The sequence below is a fragment of the Leptonychotes weddellii genome, chromosome 14, assembly GCF_054177405.1.
Source record: "Leptonychotes weddellii isolate Sample4059 chromosome 14, ASM5417740v2, whole genome shotgun sequence".
In the NCBI taxonomy this organism is placed as follows: domain Eukaryota; kingdom Metazoa; phylum Chordata; class Mammalia; order Carnivora; family Phocidae; genus Leptonychotes; species Leptonychotes weddellii.
This window is the reverse complement of record NC_138382.1, coordinates 73459873-73483219: the sequence shown is the minus strand read 5'-3', so window position 1 is coordinate 73483219 and position 23347 is coordinate 73459873. Positions and strand designations below refer to the sequence as shown.

General features: G+C 49.9%; 1 protein-coding gene across 3 annotated transcripts in view; it reads right to left on the bottom strand.

The window, feature by feature from the left end:
* The window catches only part of STXBP1 (syntaxin binding protein 1), a 55669-nt gene that overhangs the window by 3180 nt on the left and 29142 nt on the right, over positions 1 to 23347 (bottom strand). Inside the window, exons 8-19 of one of the 3 annotated variants that reach the window (XM_031018525.2) lie at positions 21942 to 22026; positions 21004 to 21134; positions 19943 to 20050; positions 17865 to 17925; positions 16430 to 16495; positions 15610 to 15690; positions 13561 to 13699; positions 12582 to 12691; positions 10944 to 11045; positions 8987 to 9072; positions 5837 to 5991; positions 4169 to 4294 (exon numbers count right to left, since the gene is read on the bottom strand). In XM_031018525.2, coding sequence (XP_030874385.1) covers positions 4185 to 4294; positions 5837 to 5991; positions 8987 to 9072; positions 10944 to 11045; positions 12582 to 12691; positions 13561 to 13699; positions 15610 to 15690; positions 16430 to 16495; positions 17865 to 17925; positions 19943 to 20050; positions 21004 to 21134; positions 21942 to 22026 — 1234 coding nt within the window. In that variant the 3' untranslated portion in view covers positions 4169 to 4184. The remainder of the gene's footprint in view (positions 1 to 4168; positions 4295 to 5836; positions 5992 to 8986; positions 9073 to 10943; positions 11046 to 12581; positions 12692 to 13560; positions 13700 to 15609; positions 15691 to 16429; positions 16496 to 17864; positions 17926 to 19942; positions 20051 to 21003; positions 21135 to 21941; positions 22027 to 23347) is intronic. The other 2 variants (XM_006747644.3, XM_031018526.2) reach the window with 2 other exon arrangements.

Here is a 23347-nt window from a genome sequence, read left to right as displayed (position 1 = left end):
GCTACTTAACAGCCCACACCAGCCCCTGCACTGACCATTGCCCTGCACACCTGAGGCTCCTTCAGGAAAGGCCACAGGGCTTTCAGCAGTTTGTTCCTGGGCCTTTTTACAGCCCCGCCCTCCCCCAGAGGTACCAAAGGCAGACTCCGTTTCTGTGACCTTGCTAATCTTCCTACGAATCCTAAAGAACGTCAAAGGCTACTACTCCCCAAGTGAGAAAACAGGAATAAATGTTGCCCAATTCTTAACAGTGAACCATTGCCAGAGTGAGGGTCTTCCAAATCTCAACTCCATGCAGTCTGTGCGTCTACATCTAGAAAGCCTCTGGATATTTGTGCAGGGATTAACTTGGGGGCTTTCCAGGTAAAGGCGACAACAGTGCCCATGCTAGAGAAACTGTCCCTAATGCCCTCCCACGCCATCCAGCTGAGTTCCAGGAAACACGACAGAAGACTCGATTTCCTGGAAAAATCAAAAGGGAGCCTCTGGTCAGATGCCTATCCCAAAGTGCTCCCTACCCTCACTTACATGCAAATTCAAGGTCTTAGGGAGGCCAAAAAAGTGTTAAGGAATCCATGCTCCTAGAACTTTTTACTATCTAATAGCTGACCATCTGGTGTTCCCAGTCTGAGTGAAAGAAGAAAGTGTCCAGGACTGAGTATTCTGGGCCCAAACTCACTGGGTGTCTTTAAAGGATCCAGACCAGCTGGTGTTAATCTGAATCACCTAAGAGCTAATGCTTGTCACCCAATCACCTGAATTAAAACCCTGGTCAAGCTTTCCACCACCACAAACTGCAGACGGAGCTGCATGAGCCTATAATACACGTGCCACAAACCCATGTTTTGAACCCACGGGAGCTGACCAGGTCGGCCCTTCAGAACCGCAAAGGGATTCCACCGCTCTGAAGTCTCTCTTATGCTCCGTAAGTGCAAGACTGAGAAATGTGAACGGTGGTCTCCAAACACAGTCATCCGAAAGACTGTCAGAGCTGTGGGCCAGACCCAGTGAGCTAGCTCTGCCAGGACAAAACCTTTCCTCACTGAGAGAATCTGGAAATCAGAGTGCTCCTACGGATCGGCTGGTCTAGGCATTGCTGGCTTTGGCCGAAACGCACCCACCAACTCAGCAGATCCAGGGAGGTACCAGGGAATGTGTACATGTAAGAGCAACCCAGGAGAGTTTGATGATCTGCCAGGTTTGGGAAACATGCTCTGGCCCACCCCACATCCTAAAGATGGGAGAACGAAGCCCAGAGTGGCAGAGTGCTCATCTGCAGCCCTTTGGTGGCACAGCCAGGCCCGGAAGGCAGGCCACTGGTCTCAATTCTGGGCACCCTGGGCTCCTGGCCCAGACAGGGGACATGCAAGCGAATGCTTAAATAGCAGCTGGGCAATGGGTTCACTCTGAATTCAGATTCAGATCTGAGTCCCACTGAAAAATGAGACTTCTCTGATTCCAAATGGGAATAAAGCAAAACATTCAATATAAAAAAACAAAAACTTTCTCCCCAGTGCAAGTGTTGTGGACAGCTTTTCGGGGCACCTCCACCGGCTTCGGGCGGCCCCTTGGACATTCCCTCAGGATTGGTACTTTTAACACAACCCCCCAGAGCCGGGGGTGAAGATCTAATGCAAAGACTTCACTTCTGGACAGTATGGAGGGATGACTGATTAATGGGATTAAGGTGAGGCATCTGTGCACTTTGGCTACCCACACCTGCTCCCTTCAACCAGCACCTGGGGGAGAGAGAGGCACCAGAGGACGGAGTGGGCACTGGCACCCACACACGGGGCCCGCCGGGGACATGCTCACTCACTGCTGAGCGGGAAAACTCATCTCCTAGAAGCTAAGTCACTGCAGACACTGACTTCGACAGGGGACAACCCCGGCCCTCTCCTGTCCTGCACTGTCCTCGTCTTTGGTCACCTGGATAATCACAACAGAAGGGGGCAAGTCACAGTTTCATCTGCCTTCCGACCTCCCTGGGATTAGGGCTCCATGTCACGCTTTTTCCTAAAGGAACTCTCTAAAACACAACACTGCCCCCAAAAAGCATTTCAGAAGCCAAGAGTACACAACTCAAGTCTATTCGTGTTCTCTGCTCAGATGTCAGCTGAGACCCTCTGTGCTGGCTGAACATAAAACAAAGGAAACCAGCCTGCGAGGGACAGGCTGCTTCTGAAGCAGGGACTCCCAGAGCGAATCCTAGCTGGAGCCTCCGAGCTGTGGGTTTGAGTCTTTCAAACCTTGCAAGCACTCCGCCACTGCTGTGGCCTGGACTGAACATCTGTCCCTGGTAAGTCTTACAATACATCCCGCAGCAAATGCTGATCACCTACCTGCCATCTGTACACAGAGCCAGATGTCTCTGATTACCAACCAACCAAGGTACTTCTAAACAAAGACGATTTTTTTTTTAACAATGACTATTTTTTAACAATTGCTTTTACTCACCACCCACTGGCTGCACTTTCTAGGGGAAGGCAGCTGGGCAGGATGGGAGGCAGCCCAGGGCCACAGCCAGCTCACCATGCACCGTGCAGGCTCATCCCACATGCGGCTTCTCCCCTCACTACGGCCCGGGGGGAGCCATCTCTAGGCCACAGGGAGGAAAGAGGAGACCAATTGCACAGCTGCCTGTTCTGACCTTTAGAGTGAGTCCTTTTCTGGCCTGAGCATGTTATGTTTATACAAACAAGCACGCTTCTGGTGCTCCCTGGTTATGGTTCTGATGGCCCAATCCCCTGAGGTTCATCAGAGATTGCAAATGCATGAGGGTAGGACTGCAAGCTTTGAGGCCCCCGATCTGAATTACTGAATGAGACGGTCAGAGCTCAAGGAGCCTGGGGCCTTGCAATCCAGCCTCTCTGCATTCTGCACACTGTGTGTGTGTGTGTGTGTGGAGGGGGGGACCTGCTCCCGGCAGAGCTGGGGCTAGAGTCCAGGCCTCGCCACTGCTCACAGGTGACTCATGTCCCGTGATTCACCAGGCCACATCTCAGCCTGGGTGGGGGGGGTGGGGTCGGTGGAGCACACAAAGTCAGGTACACAGAGTGTGGCCTAATCACAGACTGCAAAAGAAAGCTACAGAAAAACTAATGCTACAATGGAGTTCCTCAGTAACCGTCTGTCACATAACACAGCAGAGGAGGTTCCCAGCACATGTGAGGGATGGAAAGAGAGAGGAAGGAATGAGGACAAGAGTAAAATCTGGATAATCTACCAGATGGACACCAGGTTCCTGGGTAACAGGTAAAGGCACAAGTGTGGTGGGAGAGAGAAGACACTCTTTTCAAACAGCACACTGTGTTAAGAACAAATTTTAACCCAAAGGTTCCCAGATCTCACTAAGAGACTTCAGTGCGAGAGAGGGGTATGATGACTCAGTGCTAGAAAAAATCCACAGGAGAATGAAAATAAAAGCAATTACTGAAAGAGTAACTATGAAGGGCCATTTCCCCCAGACGAACATGAGACCCGAGCTTTCCACTGGGGGCTGGAGTTCACCAAGTACACGATGGCTCGTGACCCCATCACCCCCTAGAAACTTCCTCAAGCTGAGCGCCTGTCCTGGGAAAAAGGAATTTCTGTGTCTAACTACCACTGACGTGGAGTCTATTCTGACGCGCTCCAACAAGCCTCCCTCACGATCAGGTACCTGTGGATATCTCCACTGGACTTCTGCCTTCTTAGACATGATGGTCCCTTGAACGCCTGCGGGCCTCACTCTCAAGTTTGCACAACCCCCACACAAGCAGGAGGCCATGTGTTCCCTGCCTGGTGCCTACAAATTCACCCAGGCCAGCAGGCTTGCGTGCCATGCCTCCAGCATCCCTCAGCTTCCAGCTCCTCTGAAGGACTGGTCACAGCAGTTATGATCACTTTTGGATTAAAACCCAGGGGGCGGCACCGCCTGACTGAGCAGCAGGGGACCCAGGGCATGAGTGAGCTGGCAGGCCGGGGCCCAGAGGCTCTCGCGGCAGGGTCTGTGAAGGCAGCACCGGACACATTTTCAATCGGTGTTAAGAACTGCAAGCATTTTCTTGTTGAAAGAAAATCAAATAAATAAACTAAAAAGGGAAAAAGAAAGAAAAAGAGTGACGGAATAATCAAAGAAAACCCTTCAGAGTGGAAGAGTTTCTTTTCTGTAATAAGCTGCTTTTACTTTGTTTCTTTGACTCTCACTCCATTGTTGGAGCCTGATCCTCAAAAGATACCCTAGAGGACTCCCTGAAGTCGGGGTGTCTCAGGTCCATGAGAAATTTGGTGGGAGTGAGAATGTGAGTAGAACCTGCGGGAGAACAGAGTCCAGCTGACTGCTTGAACAACGGTACGTTACAGGAACATGCCAACTCAGGCCCATGTTTTATGCAGCCAATGAGGTGTGAGAAAGCAAGACGCGAGCACGCGCACACGCACACAGGCCTCAAGGACAGGCCTCAAGGACAGCCGGCATGCACAAAGCGGGTGAGGCCACGCTGCGGACGTCAGCTGTCTGCGCAAGGCCTCTCCGTGAATCTGCGGGGGCAAATTTATCTCCCTAGGGTTCCACCCCCCAACAGGGAACTGCAAGTCAGGACCAAAGTCGAAGAGGGAGATTTACACCAAAGCCTGGCTGTGACAGCTTCTGCCCAGGAAAGCTGTATTTGAGCTGAGAATTATCAGACACATGCATGCAACACATACACAAGCAGGGGGCAGAGGGAGCTTTATCACGGGGTCCACGTAAAAAAAGGAGAAAACAATACAGGGAGAAATGGCGACCAGCTGGGGAAGTTCCAGGGAATGGGGAGGGAAGGAGAGGATGTCCAGTCTCCCCACTGAATGGTGGTCTCTAGAAAGGGGGTTGACAGTGCCAGGTCCATCTTGACTCACCCAGGAATGGCCACATAGACTGGTCTGCAGAACCTGCTCACTCTGAGAGCTTAGGGGGCACTGTGACTTGGTTACCCCAAAGGGGAGGTGTAAAACGGACACAGCTCATAGAGATCAGGGGCACGGCCAGGGCAGTATGTGCCGATAGCCTTTTGTCAGTGTCAAGAGGCAGCCCAGGAGGTGCAATCCATTTTGTCAAGGGCAAGATGGGGCAAAAGGAAGGCATCTGGAGTTCACTCTTCCCCTTCCAGCCCTAGAAACTGTGGAAGCTCCTGCAGGCATGAAAAAGGAGTGAAGTCTGCTGCTGCCTTTAAGTCAGCTTAATGAGTTGCTTTCTTTCTTCTGGAAAGGAAATGCCAGAAAGGGTATGGCCGACCTAGAAGTGGTAGGAACTGGAAGGGGAGGCGGGATCCCTTAGCAGAGTCCAGCAGTCAGGCCAGTATGCTTCAGGCAATATCTGCTCGCAGGCTGTGTCTGTCCATCTCCAATGGACAGGTAAAGGAGGGGGCGATAATTTACCTTCCATTCACTGAGCTTCTTCTGGATATGAGGCCCAATGCCAGGAAACAGACAAGTCCCACCTCAGGCCCAGTGCAAGGCTCTAAGTGGGTGTTCTTAACCCCGTTTGGTTGGGTAAGGAAATCGCAGCATGGAGAGGTGGAGCGCTTGCTCAAGGTGACCCACTTGGCAGTGGCCAAGCAGGGACGGGAGTCTGGGTGTGTTGGAGTCTGTGCTCGGACGCTTCCCACCGCTTACAGCTGCCTCTCATCACGAGACACAGTGCAGACACGAGGAAAGAACCCTTTGCCCCTCAGCTGCTGCTGTCCACAAACATGTCTAGAGACTAAGTTTTGCAGGGGCAATGGAGAATCGAAGACAGAATGAAACACCAAAGCATGGAATGGGTCAAAGTGCAATGAAGCAGCCCCTTCCCTCTAGAACACATGCCCCCACTCACCTATTAGCACTTCCCACTTTCCATTGGCTTGGGTCACCTCGTAAGCACAACGCATCTCGTTCAGGCTCACGCCCCCAAGGATGAAAATAATGAGGCGGGGACCACTGCGGTACTCCCCTGGGGCCTTATTCTTATGCCAGTGCCCATAGCGGGCGCTGGGGTGGGGGTGAGAGAGGGAGGGAAGGAGGAGAGAGAGGGAAAGAGAGAGAGAGAGATTAATTATGTTTATCTGCACTGAAGTATTTAGCACTTCATACCTCAATGACTTATTTACACATTCATTCTGTACACCAGTGACCAAAACAGAGTAGTAGCGAGTGTTGGCCGAGCTGAACCGCTGTGCACATTATCAAGGGGTCTGGCTGCCCATGCTGTGAGCTTGTCACTCTCTTGGAAACATGAGGCGACAGGCAGGCTCGAGTTAGCTTTAAAGTCTGGCGTGTTACACCCCCCCCCAGCTTCGCCCCTCGCGGTGGTTGTCAGGCTTCTGCCCTCGAGCGTACAGGTTTCTAGGCTTGTCTGGGACCCTCGGCTGGCAGTGAGCGGTGACGGCGGAGTCAAGGCCCGCCGTCAGGTCGGCACGCTGATTCACGCCCCGAGCACCTCACCGGGCTATGGTCTCCCCTGGCCCCGCGGTGCCGCCCCGAGGAAGACTCAGCCGTGCCCACCGAGAGCTCGCGGTATAACTGGACTGGGTGGGGAGAAGGAAGCAGGTCAGAATCGTGCTACAGAGGAGCTCAGTGCTATCAGGACACACATGGGAGGGCCTTCTAGCATCATCATCCGGGCATCACCGGAGAAGTCTTCCCAGGAGATGTGACACTGAGCTCCTCCTGAAAGACAGGCATTTCAGTGGTGGGGCAGTTCCCCCCACTGGCCCTGAGCTGCTCTTAGTAAGTCTTCACCTCGTCCTCAGAAACAATGAGAAATGGGTTGCTTCCAGGTTAAGAAAATGGGGGAAATAAAACAAAAAGCAAAACAAGGAGAGTCTCTAGTGAAATCTCTGCCCTTCTTCCTAATGACAGCATTAAAAAAAGTCACTTTCTGATCCTGAAGGTGCCAGGGGCACATGGGGTCAACACAGAGAAAATCCTTTGACAGTCTGCCATCGTCAGCCCGCCTGTCTGCGGCACCACCGGGGATTTTGAATTTTACCCCAGTGTTGGCAATCGACATTTGGCCTCCACTGGCATCTAGGGGACGCACAATGCCACAGAGGCCACATGGGCCTGCAGCCTCAGCCCAAGCGAAGGCCTGAAAGTGAGGGCGGGGGCGCCTGGGTGGCTCAGTCCGTTAAGCGTCTGCCTTCGGCTCAGGATCCTGGGATCGAGTCCCGCCTCAGGCTCCCTGCGCAGGGAGCTTCTCCCTCTGACTCTCTCTCTCACCCTCTGTCTCTCATGAATAAATAAATAAAATCTTTAAAAACAAATAAAAGTGAGGGCAGCAGGCTGGGAGGCAAGAGAGATGGCAGGCAAAGCACGAGCAGGAAGATAAGCATGCAGAGTGTTCATCTTGGGAGCTAAATGCTACTCCAGGGCCCTGGCATGCCCTCTTTGGAGCTAGAGATGCTCCTGTTCCAAGCTCAAAGGTTCATTCAGCCTTGACTCTTCTCAGGAGCCACCCCAGGCTCTCGCTGTCAAAGAAAAACAGTAGCACCCTGGCTCAGAGGCTGCCACCTCAGGAAAGGTAAGAGATGCTTCTGTGGGTCAGGGAACAGCCTGGACCACATAGACGAGGGAGGCCAAGAAGAGTCTGCAGGCGAAATACCTTCAGACATCCTCACAGAGCACAGAAGGGAAGGCTTCCCGATGCACGGCAGGAGGAGAAAAAGAGGAAACGCCTTTGAAAACAGACCCTGGAAGATATCATGAGCAACCAAGAAAATACACAGTGTTGGAGAACCCAGGGACAGAAGTATGGATTGCTGTCTACTCACATCTCCAAGCTGAAATATCTGAGCATCACCAGGTACGTGGCAGAAACCCAATAAACCCAAGGCATCCGCACTTCCATCAAGCATGATTCTGAGAAACGCAGCTCTATGCAGACAACATATTCATCCCCTTCAACTGATTAACCAAAAGTGAAAGCAGAATACACTGAGCACCTACTATGTGCCAGGCTCTGTTTTAGCAACTGAGGCTAAAATAGACACACAAATCCCTGCCCTCGCAAGGCTGACATTCTAACTGGGGGAGACTGGCAGTAAGCAAGAGAAACACAAATACTCTACTACATGCTGGTATAATGTATGGAGTGAACAAAAAAAGGAAGGGGGAGAGGAGGTGTTGGGGGGTGGCTATCATTTTTTTTCTTTATTTTCTGTAACACCTTTATTGAGAGGTAATTCACGTTATACGATTCCCTCATTCAGCGTGTACAATGCAGTGGTCTTTGGTATAGTCACAGAACTGTGGACCATCACCAGTCAATTTTAGACCGTTTTCATCACCCCAGAAAGAAAGTCCATACCCATTAGCAGTCACTCCCCATTCCACCACCCCAATGCCTGCCCCCCCTCCCCAGCAATCACTCATCTACTTCCTATCTCTACAGATTTGCCCACTCTGGACATTTCATACAAATGAAATCATGTGACTGGCTTCTTACACCTAGTATAATGTTTCCAAGCTTCACCCATGTTATGGCACAAGTCAGTGCTTCATTCCTTTCTTAGGCTGGATAATATTCTATTGTATGAATACACTATGTTTTGTTTATCCATTTATCTGTTGATGGAAATTTGGGTTATTTCCACTTTTGAGCTATTACGAATAGCACAGCTAGGAACACTGGTGTAATGTTAAAAAGGATAGTTAGGGAAGGTGGAGGAGATAAGGGGCAAGCCACACAGATATACTGGGGACAGATCATTTCAGGCAGAGGGAAAAGCAAGTGCAAAGGTCCTGAGGCAGAAGTAAGCCTGACATTGCAAAGAAGGAAGCTAATGAGGCAGAAATGGAGAGAACAAAGGGAGGAGCAAGGAATGAGAGTGGTGGGAAGCCGGAGGGTGAAGGGCCTGCACTCTGGCTGTGATGAGAAGCGGTGGGAGGGTTCTTGTCGATACTGCTGCTTCGTAACAGGACCACCCAACAACCAACCAGAGATGGGCCCACTTCTCCCACTCACTGGCTCAGGGTTCTCACTCACCTGACTGCGGTGGTACTAAAGGAAGCAGAGGAGCGAGTAGAGATGTAAGGGTAGTGCTTGGTATCAAGTTTGTCTTCAATTGTGTCCTGGAAAGAAAAGAGACAGATATTGGGCTTTTGCCATTTGTTTGAGAAGGGCCAACAGAACCAAGGCAAGATGGTTCAAAGAACAAGTCACTTAGCACAGTGACATGGCCAAGTTCGCAACAACCAGCATCCCCCCGGCCTGCTGCCCGCTCTAGGTGCCTAGCACGGTGCTCCACAGGGACCAGACGCCCTACGACTGGCTGGTGTACGGAGATCAGTCTGCAGGGCTGCTTCTTTAAAAGTTAAAAAAAAAAAAAACAAACAAAAAACTGCAATGGGGCACCTAGCTGGCTCAGCCCGAAGAGCACGCGACTCTTGATCTTGGGGTCCTGAGTCCAAGCCCCACGCTGGGTATAGCGATGACTAAAAAAAAAAAAACTTTAACAAGACTGCGTTCATTTTTCTTGCTTCCCTTCTAATTTGTTTTTTCTTTTTCTTCTACATTCTACGTGAGGTTATAAATGTTGCATTCTGTCCAATAAATTCCTGACACTTGCCATCAGTCTTGGAGAAACTAGGCATAGGCACAGTGTCTCAGGCAAGACAAGACCTTCCACCTTCAGTTTCCCAAGGGTCTAATTATCCAGGGGGCGGATTCCAGCTATGCCCCTCCTGCTGTCTAGAACTCCTCCTAATAGCTACCATGGGAAGCCTACACACACACACACACACACACACACACACACACACACACACACACACACACACACACACACCCGCCCGCGCACGGTTCTTCAGGGGGAGGGGGAGGGGGGCAGGAAAAGGGAGCAGAGAACAAAGGAGCAAAGGAGATAGGGGGTGGGCTTTAATTACATTACAAAGAAATGTAACCGGTTCCTAGATGTTCATGTTCACCCATCCTTTTGGTTTGTGGGTTTTAAAAACAGGAAGTTGACTCACTATATATATTTAAAGTATACTTATTTTAATAAGTCCGCAGGACTTATTAAAACGGACTGCTTGAACTGACAAAGGAATTCTGGGAAAGTCCCCTCATTGTCAGGACCCCAGTCTTGTCCACCAATGGAGAGCAGGAGCTGGACAAGGTAGCTCCAAGACCCACCCTGAAGGTCCAGTGGGGCAGGATTCTAAGCGGGGTTTCTTGAGCTACAAGCAGAGAGCAGAGAGACACCTCACATTCACAGATATGAGAACACCTACTATGTCCAAGGCACAGTGCCAGAGGACACATGAGTTGAGGGCAGAAGTCAAGGTATAAAAAGCTGACTCCACACACTGAACAGACACGTGTATGTGAAGGGCATCCCCGACACACTACAGGAGTCTGGGGCAGCCTCTTCGGTGCTGGGAGGTCAGACAGGGGCAGTGTGTGGGAACCGTCAGACCTGATGGGGACCTTGAAGGAAGGCAGGGCTCAGAAGTGGAAAGGGAGAGCACCGCAGGCAAGGGATGGATGTGAACAGGAGAGCAGAGGCAGAAACATGCCTGGCAGGGTCCCTGACTGACGGGGTGTCTTAGGGAGGGACTGGCTCGGGTCACATCCCAAAGGCCCCTCCACACACACCCGCACCCTCAGAGTGGCGCTCGTTACTCATCTGACCCTTAGGCGCTAGATGTGTTTGGTCCTTTGGATACAGCACCATCGAGGGGTATCTACACTGGGGCTATGTCATATAGATCGTGGGGGTCTGCATTTGGTGGCCTCTGGGGACAGCTCTCCCTAAACCCTCAGGACAAGGCTATGGGGCCTAGAAGAGCCCTGAGACTGGATACAAATCCTCTGGGACAGATAACCCCAGGCTATCACCACCAGCCCACAGCAGGTGAAGCCGGAGGCCTCTGGGCCTGTAGGCAAAGAGCCCCAGGCCCTGGCTGTCCCCCACACACCCTCACAGCCGTCTCTCACTGACCTCCATGATGTCTTTAATGATTGGGGTCCACCGCGAGAGCTGGTAGGTCTGCTCGCTGATGCGCTCCTTCCGCTCTGGCTTGCTCCTGCGGCGCAGTGTGGACTGAGCGCAAACACATGTGACATTAGATGGAGTCAGGGGTCATCTGGGCCCCTGCGACTCTGCTGGCCCTTGGAAATCGCTCCTGAGGACTCCCTTCAGAGAGTCAGCACTGGCAGAGTACGAAGTGGGAGGGGTTTTCCTGGAAAAGTCCAGCGTGTGCCCCTTGGGCTTTCGCCCAAGAACCTGGAGCAAACTTGGTTCTTTAAAGCCATGAAAATGGCAAATGTGGGTCAAACATATAAGTGTCATTCAAAAAACTCCTGGTAGTGGGGTCCCTCGGTGGCTCAGTCAAGCGTCTGACTCTTGGTTTCAGCGCAGGTCATGATCTCAGGGTCATGGGATTAAGGCCTGCGTCGGGCTCTGTGCTCAGTGGGGAGTCTGCTTGAGATTCCCTCTCCTGGGACACCTGGGTGGCTCAATCAGTTAGGCGTCTACCTTTGACTCAGGTCTTGATCCCAGGGTCCTGGGATCAAGTCCCATATCGGGCTCCTTGCTCAATGGTGGGCCTGCTTCTCCCTCTGCCTGCCACTCCCTCAGCTTGTGTGCTCGCTTGCTCTCTCTCTCTGACAAATAAAATCTTAAAAAAAAAAGAGAGAGAGAGAGAGAGATTCCCTCTCCTACTCCCTCCCCCTCTGCCCCTCCCCCCACTGGTGCATGCATTCTCTCTCTCTCCCCATCTCTCTAAAGTAAATAAATAAAATCTTAAAAAAAAAAAAAAATCCTGGTAGTTAAAAACATAGTTTGCTTCAATTATAGGAGAAAAGACTGTTTTGGGTAGGACTTGGTCTTTGATTTTGCTTTGACAGTCTGGGTGCATGAGTAAACCATCTCCATTCCCATTTGGGTGCCTCTTGTGAAAAAGGGTCTAAAAACACCAAACTACCTCCAGTTCTAGGTCTCTGGTCTGGGCTCAAGGACAAAGTTTTTGACTCTAAGATTCCAAAAGAAGTACATTTCCAACTCCAGCTTTATAGCACCCTTGTGTGAACAACTCCCCATAGGAAGAAAGTATAGAGTGAGGTTCCCAGCAGAGAGATCTGAAGAGTGCTTGGGCCTCTTCCTTGAGTTCTGGAGACCCCCGACCCCCAGCCTCCTCTAGAGGGTGCAGTGTGGTCGGGCTTCCCAGACACCCTGCCCTGGCCTGGTTCTGAATCATCACCAGTGAAGAACCAAGTGGCAAACCTGCTTGATGCTAACTAAGCATTGTGCTCTCACCCTCAGAGAAGATGCTGGACCTGGGTGTGCAAAAGTAGACCAGACTGACCTCAAGACACAGATAATGAAGCTGGCGTGACTCCTGTTTGAGGCTGGTGCAGACACAGCTCAGCTTTAATGACTCTGTGCACATCTTGGTTCTGGGAGTAACACTTCTATTTTATTATATCTCTATACCTTTATTCCTCCAATTTTATGTTTTTTCTTTCTCAATGTTGAGTGTATGTATCATAAGCCACCTTAAGTAAATCAGGAGAAAAGATAAGACACGCCAGCTTCTCTTCTGCCTCTCCCTCCCCATATGCAAGGCTGGCCCCTTACATCAGTGACAATGGGCACCCCCAGGTGCGCCATGTTGGTGATGATCTCGCTGTCCTCTGGGGGGATCTGGGCGTGCTGGATCAGTTTATTCAGGTTCTCCTCAGTGATGCCTGTGAGAACAAAACCCCTGGTCACCACACCCAACCACCATGCATCACACACTCAGAAGCAGAACCAGTCGCCTGAGGGGGGACAGTGTCCCTTCTCAGGGTTAGTAGAAATGAATCTTCACCACATCAACTTTACTGTAAGATGAGGACAAAATCAGCATTTCGATTCCACTCTAGCCACTCTGTCCCAGGCTTTGACCATCAGCAACTGCCCCATTATGGTCTATATTTCCACCCATCTCCTGCTTCTCAGCCATCCCTGCCCACCCCCACCCACATCGAAGTCAACAGTCTCAGTGTCCATCTCCTGCACAATGGACACTTATGGGCAACTATAATGCGGGTAAAAATCAGTTATTTAAAGGCAGAGTTACCAATGTGATGCAAGTATCTGGCAGACATGCTCTCACAAACTGGCTTTGCAGTCAGTGGCCTCTCCCCGCTCCCACCCGTCCTCTTCCAGAGACGCCACACCTTTATTACCTCTAGAATTAATTGCCTGTAGTTGCAACACATTTGCTTACATTTCCCCAAATGTAAAGAGCCCCTGGGATCTCCGTATTAAATATCCTTTCCTGGGCGCCTGGGTGACTCAGTCATTAGGCGTCTGCCTTCGGCTCAGGTCATGATCCCAGGGTCCTGGGATCGAGCCCCGCATCGGGCTCCCTGCTCGGCGGGAAGCCTGTTTCTCCCTCTCCCACTCCCCCTGCTTGTGTTCCCTCTCTCTGTCAAATAAATAAATAAATCTTAAAAAAAAAAATATCTTTTCCATGTCTCCTAAACACTTTTCCACTTTGTCTTCTTTCTCCCACCTGCCTCATTTGCCCAAGGAAGGGCCTCTCCCCTCTTCTCTATCCCACCATTCCTACCATTCTTCAAAAAGATGTAGAGAAGGATGATGCGGATTTTGTCGTAAGTGCTGACATTTGCATCCAGCAGAATGGGGACGATGGCTCTCATGGGGTCCTTGATCTTCTCCCCTTCAGCATCCGTGCCCATGGCCAGGTCCTGCAGAAAACACACCACACTGGCCCCATTCCTGGCGACGGTCTGGATGGATGGGAACTACTAGACAACTGGTGGTCCATAAATGGGATTTGTCGCTTGGCTGGGGAAGGTCCTATGCAGGGGCTTCTGCTCTCACAAGGCCCCGTAATCAGCACTGGTGTCATCCGCATTGTTTTATATGGCGTCAGTGAGAAGTGATGACAGCCCCAGGGTTCACTTTGCAAAAACAGAAACCACCATGATTTTTTTGCCATCTTGTTTGAAGGTAGGCAGCTCCCTCCGGGTGAGTGCCTGTGTACCTGCGCTGACTCGGGTCAAGACTCAATCCTGGTGGGGCCTCTAGAGGTACAAAGCCCTGTTGAGGGATCCGGGCTGAAAGGGTTGCCTGCCCACACATGCAGAGCTTTGGCATTTTAAGGGGCCACTGCCTGGCTAGACTCTTCCCATGTGCTCCCCCTTGGTGTGGAAGGACATGTTTTTTGAGTTTTGAGCTACTGTATGTTTTTGACCTGTTTTTAATCTTCCAACCACTTTCAGGGCGAGGAGAAAAACAAGGGAAATCCAACCCAGGGAGATGAAGGAGGAGAGAGGGGCTGGCAAAAGAGGGAGGATGAGAGAGAGCACAGTGACGGCCCCTGCTTCATGACTCAGGCAAGAGTCACATCCACTGTAGAGAGACAGAGAAGGCCGCACATCAGCCTCAGGAAACCATGAACCGTTCACTCTGTTCTCAGAGACCAATGGCTGCAACCCTCCCTGGAGCCCAGACAGGGCTCGCCTGAAGGTTCCCTCCTCTAAAGACCCCATGAGTCCATAACCATCATGGTCTCGAGTTCGTGGTCTGTCCAGGTCGAGGAAGGTGGGTGCCCCCAGACCCCTTCACCTCTCAGAGCCACCACCATCCTCAACAGACTTTTGTGCAGTGGGACCTGAGTCTAATACTCTCTAAAGGTCCAATTAAATGTAACGAGTTCAACAAATACTATGGAGCACTTCTGAAAAAATGTACGCTTCCAAGGATTCATCCTGACTGCATTTTTACTGATATAGGGATGCCCTATTTTCCAGACAGTCCAGTTCTTTTGGAGAGGATGCCCTGTGCTTGCCAAGATCGCCCATGAAACTGATGGACTTCTGCAGGGTCACTTCCCCTTGGAAGAGCGTCACTGAATCGGGACAAGTCTGACAAACCCAAGCTGGCCTGTCACATCACGCTGGAAGATGTAAATCTTAGCTTCACACTGAGAACCTGAGCCGTTCTTTCTCACCGCAGCTTCACACTCGCTTAATGCCCTCCCTTGCCTTGGAAGCTGACCCTAGCTGAGGAATGTTCTCACACTTGGAGAATGGAGGGCCAGGATTAGTGACTCCACACACCACTCCTGGAAAATGTGGCAGCATTGTTATTTCCTTTTGCAGATGAGGAAAATAAAGCAGAAATAGGCACATCAAACAAATCAGTGACAGAGCAGAATTCAAATCCCAAACTGCTGACTTTCAGTCCTAATCGTGATCAGGGAGGCTGTGGGTGAGTTTCTGACATGCTACTGCACTAGCTTTTCTCAGCATCTAGGTCTCCAAAGCTAGTGTGGCGACAGCAGGAGAAAAACACACTCAGAATATAAAACTCAGCCAGCCTTGTCAGTGTAGGGCTCAGAGATCCATATATCTCTCTTCAGACATTCCAAGGAGCCAGTAGAAAGTCAGACATGCAAAATCCAAATGACACAGCATTCCAGACCAATCTAGTCCCTACCATTGAGAGTGGAAGTGCATTGATTGGCTCCAGAGTTGAGACAACGTGATCTAGTAGACTTCTATATCCTATGATTCTGCGGGATGTTCAAGGTCAGATGTTACAATTCAGCTGGATCAATGGGCATGGCAGAAAGAGAAGGAAAAGGTCCTACCTGTTCCACTCGGCAGAGTTTATCCACGGTGCCTTGGTAATGCTTCATGCAGTCTTCGGCCAGGTGCAGGTGAGTCGAATACTGGGAAAAAGCAGAGAGTGTGTGATCAAGAAATCACTCACTCACAAGAAATCACTCATGCAACATCTACTGAGCTCCTACTATGTATAAACACTATGCAGTGCAAAAAGGAGATTCCAGCCTCATAAAGGAGATAAAACATGCATTCCAGCAGGAACACAAACATCATGACAGAAAATTCTGTGTGTCAAAAGAGAGGGACAAATTGCATTCCTAAAGGAGGCAAGTGGAAGGAGGAATCCTTTATGGGGGTAGGGTGGTACAATGGTTCTACAATGTATCCACGAATTCTTTGACACCCCTCCTTCTAGGAGGTGGAGCTTAATTCCCCCCTCCTCGAGTGTTGGTTGGATTCAGTGACTCGCTTCTAACAGTGTGGAGGACATGACGTAGGACATCCCAGGTCAGGACAGAAAAGGCACTGTGACTTCCTCCTGGCTCTCTCCCTCAGGTCACTCACTCTGGAGGAGGCCAGCTGCCATGTCATGAGCACATTCAAACAGCCCAGGGGAGAGGCTCATGAGGTGAGGAATTGAAGGATAAAGAGAGAAAAGATGAAGAGGAGAAAAGAAAGTCATAGGAAATAAGTTATCCAGCCTTTCAGCTTTTCCTAATAAAACTGGAAGTTGATTAAAAACTTGTGGATTTCAATGTATCAGTCAGTGCAGTGGGGCTCTGAGAGGTCTTACTGCAACTGTTTATACTCAAGATTCAAACCCATCATTTGGGATGGTCGTACCTTGCTGAGCTCTTTCTGGTACTGGGGCATCTTCTTCAGCATCTGGGACAGGTCCCGCATGGTAGTCTACAAGGGTAAGGAAAACATATGGTCTCACTCCAATGGCCCTGACCTAGGAGGCTTTGCAAGGGTGGTGGGCACAGGGCAGGACAGGAGCCAGCACCAGACTTCCAAGTGCATGCTCAGAAACTCTCGAATCTGTTAAGCCCAAGATCACTGTGGGTTTAGATTCCCAGGCCTCTGGTTCAAAAAATTATTGATCCAAATACCATAACTGTCTTATAGGTGGGGAAGTGAACTCCAGAGGGTAGCAATTATGTTTTATTTATTGGACTAGAAAGTTACTGAGAGCATAATTCTTGCCAGGAAAGAGCAATTTTTCTTCCCCGTGCTGCCTTTCTGCATACTCAGCTCAAGCAGTCTTGAAATTGAGTTCACATTTCATCCCAGCAGAAAGGCTACAGTTGTGTAGACAGGTAGAAAGAAGGAAGAAGCTGGGAAACGGCTGGGATGTGCATCCTGACAGGTGAAAGAGGTCTGTTTACTTGCTAACTGTGTGACCCACCTAATTCCACTCTTATCCAACAAAAATTTATTGAATTACTACTATATACCAGGTGAGGTGCTGGAGATACAAGATCAGAACAAACAAACAAAAAAGAGAGCTTCTTGCCTTTTTGTGGAGCTACCATCTAGCAGAGGAGCCATTCCGACTGAGATGATTAGTGTTCTTCGGAAAATCACAAGTGTGGATGCAGAGGTGCAGAGAGGCACCTCACTAGTCTGGGGGGGGGTTGTGGTAGGGAAGGTTTCCCTGAGAAAATGATGCCTGAGCCAAAGGACCAGGACTTCACAAGGCAAGGCCCAGGCAAGGAACTCAGGCAAGGTGGTGGGTACAAGGTGGTGGGTACAAGCGGGTAGGGGGCAGACCTGAGAGTCTGGGCAGCCTGATGGCCTGGTGCTATAAGGTGTGTCCATGAGTGAGTGAGACTTGATTCTACTGGGAACAGAGTCACCAAATGGTTTTAAGCAAGCTTAAAATACAGTCAGAGCTGTATTTGCCTTGACCACGATGGGTAAACCACCTCTGGTGAACCCATGTCAGGGTAAGGAGAGGACCAGGCAAGTTATGAATTCTAATTCCACCACAAGCTAAAAAAGGTTTCACAGTTCTTCTGGCTTAAACTGAATTATGATCTAAAACAGTAAATATTAATCTTCAGGGTAACAAAATGAAGATCTCTATAAACATCAAAAGATGAGGGCTCCGATCTCAATCTTGAATGCAAAAATAAGACAAAATGATATCAGATGAAGAGGTGACAATAACCCCCTAACTCACTAGTCCTGTGCCATGGAGGTACCCTGCTGACCAGCTCTCAGAAAGAAGACAGGGATTAGCCTAAAGGACATTGGAGCTCTAGTATGCATTTACCTTCTCTCCAGTATTCATTCTCTTGCTGGAAGAAAAATCTTTCAGAGAACGGGTGACTTCCCTAGAAGACAGAAGGAGGCAGCTAAGTTTCACAGCAACGCCTTGGGCCTCCATGTGGATGCTACAGAAGTGGTGCGAGATTCTTCCTTTAGGAATATGTGGCAGGTTTTCCTGCCAGTAAGGTATGCATTTAAAGTGATTTTTGAAGAAGAGAGAGAGGGATACATCATTTTCCTAACTAATATTCTAAACCAGGGTCTCCAGAGGGGGGTGTACGGGATGATTGGAGAGAAGAATTTATTAGTACATCTATTTATGTTTACTTTACTCCATCCTTAAATTTATGCTTTTGTATATACTGTAAAACATACATATTACTACAATTAACTACATAGTTAATTCATAAATAAACTTGCATATTGGAAATGTGAAGCAACATTTTCCTAAGGTTGAGTGATCCGAAAAGTTTGGGGCCACTTTTCTGAACAACTCAACTATCCAAGACTGTGTTATTTTCCCACTCTTCCTTGTGAACTTACTGAGGATATCACCAACTCAATGTAGCAGACAGAATGTCTTTCTGCAAGGGGCACCTGGGTGGCTCAGTCGTTAAGTGTCTGCCTTTGGCTCAGGTCGTGATCCCAGGGTCCTGGGATTGAGCCCCGCATTGGGCTCCCTGCTCGGCGGGAAGCCTGCTTCTCCCTCTCCCACTCCCCCTGCTTGTGTTCCCTCTCTCGCTGTGTCTCTGTCAAATAAATAAATAAAATCTTTAAAAAAAAAAAAAAAAGAATGTCCTTCTGCAAAAGCAGAATTTTTATCTATAGCTTAAAGGTCTTAGAAAAACATTCAGGTGTTAGGGGCACCTGAGTGGCTCAGTTGGTTAAGCATCTGCCTTTGGCTCGGGTCATGGTCTTGGGGGTCCTGGGGTCAAGCCCTGGTGCCAGTCTGGTGGGGCTCCCTGCTCAGCAGGGAGTCTGCTTCTCCCTCTGCCTCTGCCCCTCCCCCCCGACTGTGCACTCTCTCTCTCAAATAAATAAACAAAATCTAAAAAAAAAAAAAAAAAAATTCGGGGTGCCTGGGTGGCTCAGTCGTTAAGCGTCTGCCTTCAGCTCAGGTCATGATCCGGGGTCCTGGGATCAAGCCCCACATTGGGCTTCCTGCTCAACGGGAAGCCTGCTTCTCCCTCTCCCACTCCCCCTGCTTGTGTTCCCTCTCTCACTGTCTCTCTCTCTGTCAAATAAATAAAAAGATCTTTAAAAAAAAAAAGAAAGAAAGGGGCGCCTTTCGTCTGCCTTCGGCTCAGGTTATGGTCCCAGGGTCCTAGGATCAAGCCCTGCATCGGGCTCCCTGCTCGGTGGGGAGCCTGCTTTTCCCTCTCCCATTCCCCTGCTTGTGTTCCCTCTCTCGCTGTGTCTCTATCAAATAAATAAATGAAATCTTAAAAAAAAAAAAAATTCAGGTGTTAGAAACATTTTGAAACATCTTCAGAGCAAGGTACGGGTTCTGTATATACACATTAGCTCTTGCTTGGAAATTTTAGGGATGACAGCAGCGGAAGAAGATGACACACCGGCTATATAAAAGAAAATCGAATTGATGCAGTGTAATCTGGATCTTTCAATGGAAGGAACTGGCTTTATTTATTTATTTATTTTTAAGTAGGCTTTATGTCTAACGTGGGGCTTGAACTCACGACCCTTAGATCAAGAGTTGCGTGTTCTACCGACTGAGCCAGCCAGACGCCCCAGGCACTGGCTTTAAACATTTAGTGTTTACAAAGCATTTCCTGAGAGCTACGGATGTGTTCTAAAAATACTAAGAGCTACCTGAACACAGTGGATTTTCTCACTTGGCGAAGTTGGTGTCACTCGCGCTGAGATTAGAAGGGCTTCATCATCACTGGTTATCATGTGGGTGAATCCATCCACTGAGCAGCTCTGTGCAAGCTGCCCAGAGTGTGCACATGAGCAACTGCCATCTGGAGAAAGGGTTTTGCCTGCACTCTGGGGCGAGCCCTGGAGCTGGGGCGGCGGGGTGGCCGGGGTCCCTGGGGAGGGGCGGAGGCAAGGGGCTCTTACTGGGACACTTCCGCGATGTGCTTGTGGCGCAGTGCTATCCAGAGGTCGTCATCCTCGTCCAGGAGCACCTCCTTCACCCGTGCCTCTCCAATGCCACTTGTCTCGTACCTGGAGAGGAGACATCCCCATGAAATTCATCCAGCCCCCTCCGATTTGCAACAGACGAGAGCCTACGGTCTCGGCCATCTGAGGGGTCACTGTGTGACTGGTGTGCTGGATCAGCACCTGACACAGCAGCAGTTTCTCGGGCAGGGAGAGACCCAGAGTCAATGTTTTAAAATCTGCAGGGTCGGCCGGTATGTGCTCAAGTCAGGATACAGGTGGGTTCAGAGCTACTTGTAAGGGAAAATCAGAGATCACGCTTGCTCCTTCCTGGGAAGGACCAGGATACCATCCTCAAACATGTGGTACCTAAATTTTCAGTTTTAAAATCAGGTACCTGCAACAGGTCCTCAGCATATTTTTACATGTGAAATCACGAACACCTAAGGGAAAGCAAGAATTACAAGTACCAACAGGGAGGAAAACTGACATTCAGTCACATTTTTAGAACCTTAGTTTTGAAACCACATGAGCACAATACAGTCTGTTTCCAAAAAAAGAAAAATTAGTTTTTAGAAACTGAGTTTTGGGTGATTGTTACCAAGAAAAATGTTGTTTATAATGAAGAAAACAGCTCCTTTGCAAATAAAGTTCAGTTAAGAAACTTCTGTTGATACATTTTATGATATTTCATGACCTATAAAGAAGAAGTTTTAACTCTGAATAAGATATGCATACATGTGGGGGCACAGACACACACATCCACACACCTCAAGCAGGCTCTGAGCTGAGGTGACATGAGCCGTGAACTAAAGATCTAAAGTTCTTGTTCTCCCCCAAAGGCGCACGAGCTCCTGGCTGCTAATGCCACATAGATTTGGGAACTCACAGAAAAGCTTGCAGGCTCATTAGCAAGACTATCAATGCACCTGCCTTCCCTAGGATGAAAGACATCCTTTTTCTCAGGTTAGAGGTGCATCTGGTTTGCTTGCAAAGCCGTACTGGGTCTGTACACTTACTTGTATACATCATTTTCAATGGGCAGCAGGTCATAGCTCATAGCCTGAAAAGTCAGTTCATGAAGCACGGGGGAGCTGGGGTCGAAGCCGCGGTCCAGGATCAGGAGCTGGGAGCGCGCCTTGTCTGGGCCCTGGAAGGACAGACACAGGGAAGGCTTTCACAAGCCACCCATACAACTCCAGTCTCTCCCACTGGTGCAGCTGCCCCTCCTGTAAAAGCAGCCCCAGGAAGTGACCTCTGAGATAAAACCTGCTAAAAGAGCACTGACTAGTCCCATTTGCTGCTTGACAGGAACACCAGTAAACACCATGCAAAAATCCAGTATGCCTATTTCCTAATGAGGGTCCTTTAAAGTAGATCCAAAACTGTGGCTGGGGTCCAGAGTGAGTTTATGAAGGAGAGCACCACCTGGGTTTGCTTATAAATAGGGTGACCCACCATCCAGTCTGCCTGGGACCCAGGGGGTTCCCAGGACCCGGGACTTTCAGTTTTAAAATTATGATAGTGATAGAACAGTTCTGTCCTGATTGCAGTGGGGGTTATGTGAATCTCTACATGTGATGAAATTGCACAGAACCATCCACACATGTGAGCACACGTACAAACTAGTCAAATGTGATTAAGGGCTGGAGTCTGTGCCAATATCAATTTTCTGGTTTTGATACTGCACTTACGATGGAGGGTGTTCCCAGGACACGGGACTTTCAGTGCTAACCCTGGGCAAGTCCCAGCAAACAGACACAGGTTGGGCACCCTACACGGAGCAGAATCTGTATCCCCCCCACCCAATGCTTGAGCATCTCACTGAAGGCCAGTGTGTAGGACAGTGGCACCCATGCACACTCTGGGAGCGACAGAACCCAGCTGTCCCCAGGACTGCCATACAAACACTGTGGTCACTTGGCGAGAGAGCCACGTGCACCAAGTCCAGACTTACCTCGCCCATTGTTGGGTCATCGGCTTTGTAGGCATCGAGCTTGTCCTGGATTAGCTGAGCCAGCAAAGCATTGTCCTTGTATTCCCTGACAAAGGAGGAGTGACAACAGGGTGAACTGGCCATGCACCCACTGACGGCACTGACTGTCCTCAGGGTGGAAGGCAGGAAGTGCAAGGAGGGTCAGGGGAGATAAGCTTCACCTGTATTGTTCTTTTACACTGAGGATATATTCATGTATTACACATACAATTTAAAATGACAAATAAAACGCTTTGCCCAGTGCCTAGAACATAAATGATTTTCTAGTTCCTTCAAAAAAAAAAAATCCAGGGGCACCTGGTTGGCTCAGTTGTTAAGCATCTGCCTTCAGCTCAGGTCATGATCCCAGGGTCCTGGGATCGAGCCCCACATCGGGCTCCCTGCTCTGCGGGAAGCCTGCTTCTCCCTCTCGCACTCCCCTTGCTTGTTCCCTCTCTCGCTGTGCCTCTCTCTGTCAAATAAATAAAAATCTTAAAAAAAAAAAATCCAAATGGATATAGAGGCAGTCTTTCCCACTGGCTTCAGAAAAACCACCACACTTCAACAGAGGGTCCTGGTCATCCACTCTCCTCCCGTGATCAGGTTGTCTGAGCCTCACCCACCTGATTCTCACTTCCCTCAATTCAAATTCCCTTGGGTCTTGTTTTGTGTTGCTCGCAGGTGACACTTCTCCTGGCAGAGCCAGAAAGATGTAAGTGAGAGCTGGTGGACCTTTCCCCTTGGCCAGGCCTGACAGCACTTCCTGGGGCTCCTCCCAACTGTATAGAGTGTGTGGCTGCTGCCTGTCACCTGGCCAGGCTCAGTGCTGAAGCAGCTCCGTTCCCATTCCACCCCCTCCACAAATGAACTCCAGGCTCCCCCGACCCTGTCAGGAGATATGGCCTGGCCCCCATTTCTTAATTTCCACCAGGCTTTTGTCAGGGAATACCAATAATAGAGGGAGGGGCTTTTCCATGGCTGCACATTCCAGCAGACAAGGAGTCAGTAAGGACAGGCCGCCACGATGGTCCTTGGCACCGCCAGTTCAGGCCCTTCGCTCCCCCTGCAGCGGCCACCCCCCTGGGTCTCCCTGCCTCACTGCTGCTCTCACTCTCCTGTGCAAATTCCCCCAGAGGTCCCCACTGATAACCACTAAATGACATCATCCCAAGCCTGGCCTCCAGGGCCTCCAGGAATGGCTTCAGAGTTGCCCCACTGAGTTGCCCTCCAGAGACGCCCCACAGCCCTCCACAGTCACTCTGCCAGAATGCCAATCCTCCTCAAATTTGCCCTTTGCTTTCCCAACTCCAAACTTCCGTTCATCCCAACGGCAAGAGCCAACTGTCCACACAAAGTACTCTGTGCTCCTCATTGGTCTACTGAAATCC